A 5,604-nucleotide genomic window follows, 5' to 3' on the forward strand; every position below is an offset into this window, starting at 1 on the left:
GCCTCTCCCGTTGCAGAGCACAGGCTCCGGATGCGCAGGCTCAGCGGCCATGGCTCACGGGCCCAGCCGCTCCGCGGCATGTGGGATCCTCCCGGACCGGGGCACGAACCCGTGTCCCCTGCATCGGCAGGTGGACTCTCAACCACTGCGCCACCAGGGAAGCCCTATACTTACTTCTTAGGGTTGTTGTTAGAACTGAGGATTAGTCATTATAAAGTGCCTGTTCCAGTGCCTGGGGCATCCTGTAGAGCTCAGTAAATGATAGCTTTCCCCATCATGGTTACAGGAAGGTGGGAAACCCAAGTCCTAATCCATGTTCCTGTCTGTATGGTCTTTACCCCTTCTTGGCCACTTCACCATTTTTGAGTCTGTTTCCTCTTCCATATAATGAAGGTATGGGTGTCCCCGCATGAGCCCAGGGTCCCTTCCATCTGGAGAAGTCTGAGTCAAAAAGATTATCAGTCAGGGCGACTCAAGGGTGTGGATAGCAGTGGCAGAACATAAGAAATTGAGGGTCGGAGCCCTCTGGGCCGGAGACGTAACAGTGTGAGAATCCCTGCCCCGCTGTACTCCCGGCCACCAACACCCCCCATGCCCTCTCCACTTCCACAGTTTAAAGTCCGGTGGGCCTGGCAGTTAGCTATTCCAGGAATTTGAGTGCAGGTTTGGAGAGAGGAGGGGCCTCTCACCAGCCACACATGATCGTCTCCAGCAAGGGCTGGGCGGCTACAGCGGCCTCGCACAGCGGGCAGAGCCTGGGCGGAATCGCAGGCGGGATCCTGGGCGGGTCCCAGGCGCGCCCGGCCCACTCCGCCTGCACCTCCGCCTCCCTAGCCTTGCCCAGGCTGCCAGCCACCGAGATCAGCTGCGGCGGAACCCAGGAAGAGGAAGGGGCGGAGCTGCTTTGTGGCTTGTCTCCGAGCAGTCAGCCGACTGCAGCGGGGGACTAATCGGTGTCCCTGGCACCGCCAGGGATCCTGAGAGCCGACCAGGGCCTACGCCTTCCGGGGCCGAGTGGGCGAACCTGCCTGGTCTAGGAAGCCAGGCGATGCCCCGCCACGGAGTGTCTTCCGGCCAGGGCCGCCCCAGGTCGGGCCGGGAGCAGACACTGGACAGGTCCTTGGGGGCCCCCAGCCTGAGGCTCCTGTGGATGGGCTTGGCGCTGGCGCTGGCCCTGCCCAACTACCAGGTTCTCTGCGCCCCTGCCGGGGCCCATCCTCTTCCCGCCCAAGGCCATCCCGCCAATTTCATTCGCCTAGCGCCCCAGCTCCGGGAAGCCTTTAGCTGGTGGAACCTTACCTGCTCCGCCTGCAAAGGACTGTTCACCGCGATCGACATCAGGCTGCGGGTGAGCGCTAAAGGGGCTGCGGGAGGTGCAGGCCAGAAGGGAGGGCTGGCGGTGGCGGCTGGGGCTAAGGCCGGCGCTCCGGGGTCCCCAAGAGCATCCCTGATGGAGAGGCTGTCATCCACAAGCCTTTACTGAATTTGCCCCCCTTTGGGGCCCCCCGCGGCTGCACACCACCACCATCACTACCTCCACTGTGACCTTGTGAAGTAAGGAAGGAGCGCAAGTTATATGCTGGGCACCGTGCCAACCCTTTTATACCGGGTAAATCTAGCCGGAAATGTGGTTTCATTACTGTGGTTATCTCCGTTTTACAAATGAATAGACGCCCCGGAGCTGAAGTCACTTGTAGGAGGGGACAGCTGCTGGGGGTTGGGCTGGACTCCCACCCTGGCGTGCCTGACTGAATCCCCTCCGCCTTACACCTAGCACCTCCGGCCCTGAGCACCGTGCCTGGGACAAGCTACTCACTCAAAGGGGACCTGAATTAAGGAATATCCAGATGTGTGGGATTAGTTGGGGCTGGGCTGCCTTGACTGACCCTGATGGGGGTATGAGGAGCGCTGGTTGGTAGGTGTGCTTCGTGGGGCTCCTTGGGGAATCAGGGCCCTCTCCTCGTGTGTGTCCCCAAACCCTGGTCAGTCTGTCATTCCGCCCAGCCCAAGTTTCAGAGCACTCAGCAGACAGTGCCCGAGAAAGCCAGCTGCGCAAGCAAAGGCTTGAAATGCCACTGAGCTAAAAAGGAAGTACCGGCCTGGTGATGCCTGAGTCAGGGCAATGTCTGTGAGAGGCAGGGGTGAACTGACATCTCTTCACCATGTGGTACTGAGTCCATTCTAGCCCCGGTGTGGATATGGAGACCCACAGGTCGTATCCAGGTGTTGGCCTGGTCCCTGTGCTGTTTCTGACTTCTCACCACTGGTTCTTCCCACCACAGAACGAGGCCAGCGTGGCCTGGGTGGGCTCCATGGCCATCAAGATGTGCATGCTGCTGAAAATAGCACCGCCTGCTGTGTGCCAGTCAGTGGTCCAGCTCTTCCAGGACGACATGGTGGAGGTGTGGAGGCGCTCGGTGCTGAGCCCGTCTGAGGCCTGTGGTCTGCTCCTGGGCTCTTCCTGTGGACACTGGGACATCTTCTCATCTTGGAACATCTCTTTGCCGGCTGTGCCAAAGCCATCCCCCAAGCCACCCGAGCCCCCGGCCCCAGGCTCCCCTGTCAGCCGCGTCCTCTTCCTCACTGACCTGCACTGGGATCATGACTACCTGGAGGGCACAGACCCCACCTGTGAGAACCCACTGTGTTGCCGCCGGGATTCTGGCCCACCGCCTGCCTCCCGGCCAGGTGCTGGATACTGGGGCGAGTACAGCAAGTGTGACCTGCCCCTGCGGACCCTGGAGAGCCTGTTGAGTGGCCTGGGCCCCGCCGGCCCTTTTGACATGGTGTACTGGACGGGCGATATCCCTGCCCACAACATCTGGCAGCAGTCTCGACAGGACCAGCTGCGGGCCCTGACCACCGTCACAGACCTTGTGAAGAAGTTCTTGGGGCCAGTGCCTGTGTACCCTGCTGTGGGCAACCACGAGAGCACACCCGTCAATGGCTTCCCTCCCCCCTTCATAGAGGGCAACCAGTCTTCGCACTGGCTCTATGAGGCGATGGCCAAGGCCTGGGAGCCCTGGCTGCCTGCTGAAGCCCTTCGCACCCTCAGGTATTTGAGGCCCACGGAAACCCAGGAAGGGAGGAGGAAGATGGATGAAAGTGAAGGGAGCAGGGAACCTAGCATTATGTGTGACTACTCTAGGCTGGGTCCTCAGCTCTCGCCACTGGCCCTCCAAATCGGACCCCGCTTTCCATTTCCACCCTTATCTCCAGCCACCCTCCTTCACAGGGTGAAGGGCGAGCAGCATACCTTCTCCATGGTAGTCTGTGTCTTTGCTCATGTTGGTCTTCTCTAAAATGCCTTCCCCTCTCTAACTTCCCAGCTTTTCCCAACCTTCCCAGGCCTAGGTCCTCTTCCCTCTGGATGGCCTTTGCCTCTTCTAGCTCACTTTTATGTCTCCTCTGAACTCCTAGAGCCTTTAGTCCTCTGAGCCACTTGCTTCAATCACAAGGGCCCTATCATCAGTGCTGTCTGATCTTCAACTAGAATGTGGGCTTGAGGGTAGGGATGTCCTAGGTGCCTCTGCCCTCCACCCAGATTCCCTGCACAGGACTGGGAATGCAGAGCTAGGATTATGAATGCATGCTGACCCGTGTTCACTTTGTTTCAGAACTGGGGGGTTCTATGCACTTTCCCCACGCCCTGGCCTCCGCCTCATCTCTCTCAATATGAATTTTTGTTCCCGTGAGAACTTCTGGCTCTTGATCAACTCCACAGATCCTGCTGGACAGCTCCAGTGGCTGGTGGGGGAGCTTCAGGCCTCTGAGGACCGAGGAGACAAAGTGAGGGAGAGTGGTGGGAACCCAGTGGGACAGGTGCCGGTAGGGTGGGAGGAATAGCAGGCCCTTCACAAATAGACTTCTCTCTGGATCTGGAGCACCTGTGAGCAGAGAAGCTTGACTTTCTGGCACTCCCAACAGTGTTCCTTGGGGTTTCAGCTCACGGTCACCCTTAGAAAGTCCTTTCGTTTGCTCCCCCTCTCTCTGGCCAGGAATGCCAGCCACTGTAGGAAAGATGAGTACCAACTAGCCTAGCCAGGGCTTCCTGGACCCCTCCTGCCCTGATAACCTTCCTTAACTCTCCCCACAGGTGCATATAATTGGCCACATTCCCCCAGGGCACTGCCTGAAGAGCTGGAGCTGGAATTATTACCGAATTGTGGAGAGGTAGGAGGGAGGTGTGTTGGGGTCAAGCGGGTGAAGAGTCTAAAGGTCAGAAATTCCCTCAAGCATCTCACCATCCCTGCTGCCCCACTGGGGCGGGGACGCTACTTCCTTGAACAGGACGGAGAAACAAAGCATCCAATCGTCCCCAGATCTCCTCCTCCCCTTGCTTGAAACTTCTGAGTATGATTAGTGTCTTCTGGCCAGGTATGAGAACACCTTAGCTGGTCAGTTCTTTGGCCACACCCACGTGGATGAGTTTGAGGTCTTCTATGACGAGGAGACCCTAAGCCGGCCGCTATCTGTAGCCTTCCTGGCGCCCAGTGCCACCACCTACATCAGCCTCAATCCTGGTGAGTGAGGTGAAAGCAAATTGTTGGGATAAAGGTCTCGGGATAGAGGAAGCTGATGAGAGGGAGGAAGTTGTCGGGGTAGAGGAAGGAGGGTTGGAGCCAAGGCCGCCCAGGGCGAGCTCTGCCTCCCCACTGGAGTTGCCTTTGCCCTTTCCCTCTCCAGTCAGCCCTCCCTCCTTGCAGGGTACCGTGTCTACCAAATAGATGGCAACTACTCCGGGAGCTCTCACCTGGTCCTGGACCACGAGACCTACATCCTGAACCTGACGCAGGCCAATGAGCCCGGAGCCACACCGCACTGGCAGCTCCTCTACAGGGCTCGGGAAACCTATGGGCTGCCCAATGTGCTGCCCGCTGCCTGGCACGACCTGGTGTACCGCATGCGGAGCGACACGCAGCTTTTCCAGACCTTCTGGTTTCTCTACCATAAGGGCCACCCGCCCTCAGAGCCCTGTGGCACACCCTGCCGCCTCGCCACTCTGTGCGCCCAGCTCTCCGCCCGGTCAGACAGCCCTGCTCTGTGTCGCCACCTGATGCCGGACGCAAACCTCCTTCCTGTCCAGAGCCTGCGGCCAAGGCCACCATTATGCTAACACCCCCAGGGCCCAGAGGTGGGAAAGTGCTTGTCTTAGAAAAGGAGCAAAAACCCCAGAAGGCCACTGTGGTGAGAAGAATGTCTGGTGGAAGAGCTTATCCCTGGGCCCAAGCACACCTCGGAAACAAGACCTCCTTTCCTGGATCTCGTTTAACAAAATATGGGAGTGGGGCTGGCTGCCCTGAGGCCGCTATCCTTTCGTGGCCGCGGAGCAGAGGTCTAAGTTGGCACTGCCCTGGGAAGACCAGACAGAAGCTGTCACCCCAGGCCTGTTCTGGCCAGCCAGGAACCCTGTACTGCTGCTGCTGCCTGGTTGCCAGGCTGTTAAAATAAAAACAAGGGACTTGGACTCCAGACCCTGCTATGACTGTCCCAGTTTCTTGTTTTGAGGCGGGAAGGTCAGGGAGGCCCTGAAAACAAGAGCCTAACTGAGGGATCAGGGTACCGGGAGTGATGGTGTGGTACAGGCACAGCAAGGCACACAGC

The 5,604-nt window shown here is 58.8% G+C and overlaps 1 protein-coding gene across 1 annotated transcript; it reads left to right on the plus strand.

The window, feature by feature from the left end:
• Nucleotides 1-863: 863 nt before the first annotated feature.
• Nucleotides 864-5,472, plus strand: SMPD1 (sphingomyelin phosphodiesterase 1). The gene is made up of 6 exons (XM_060104808.1): nt 864-1,348; nt 2,283-3,055; nt 3,618-3,789; nt 4,097-4,173; nt 4,378-4,523; nt 4,707-5,472. The coding sequence occupies exons 1-6, from the start codon at nt 1,049-1,051 to the stop codon at nt 5,114-5,116; spliced, it is 1,878 nt and encodes a 625-aa protein (XP_059960791.1). The 5' UTR covers nt 864-1,048; the 3' UTR covers nt 5,117-5,472.
• Nucleotides 5,473-5,604: the final 132 nt, after the last annotated feature.

The sequence above is a fragment of the Mesoplodon densirostris genome, chromosome 7, assembly GCF_025265405.1.
Source record: "Mesoplodon densirostris isolate mMesDen1 chromosome 7, mMesDen1 primary haplotype, whole genome shotgun sequence".
Lineage (NCBI taxonomy): Eukaryota > Metazoa > Chordata > Mammalia > Artiodactyla > Ziphiidae > Mesoplodon > Mesoplodon densirostris.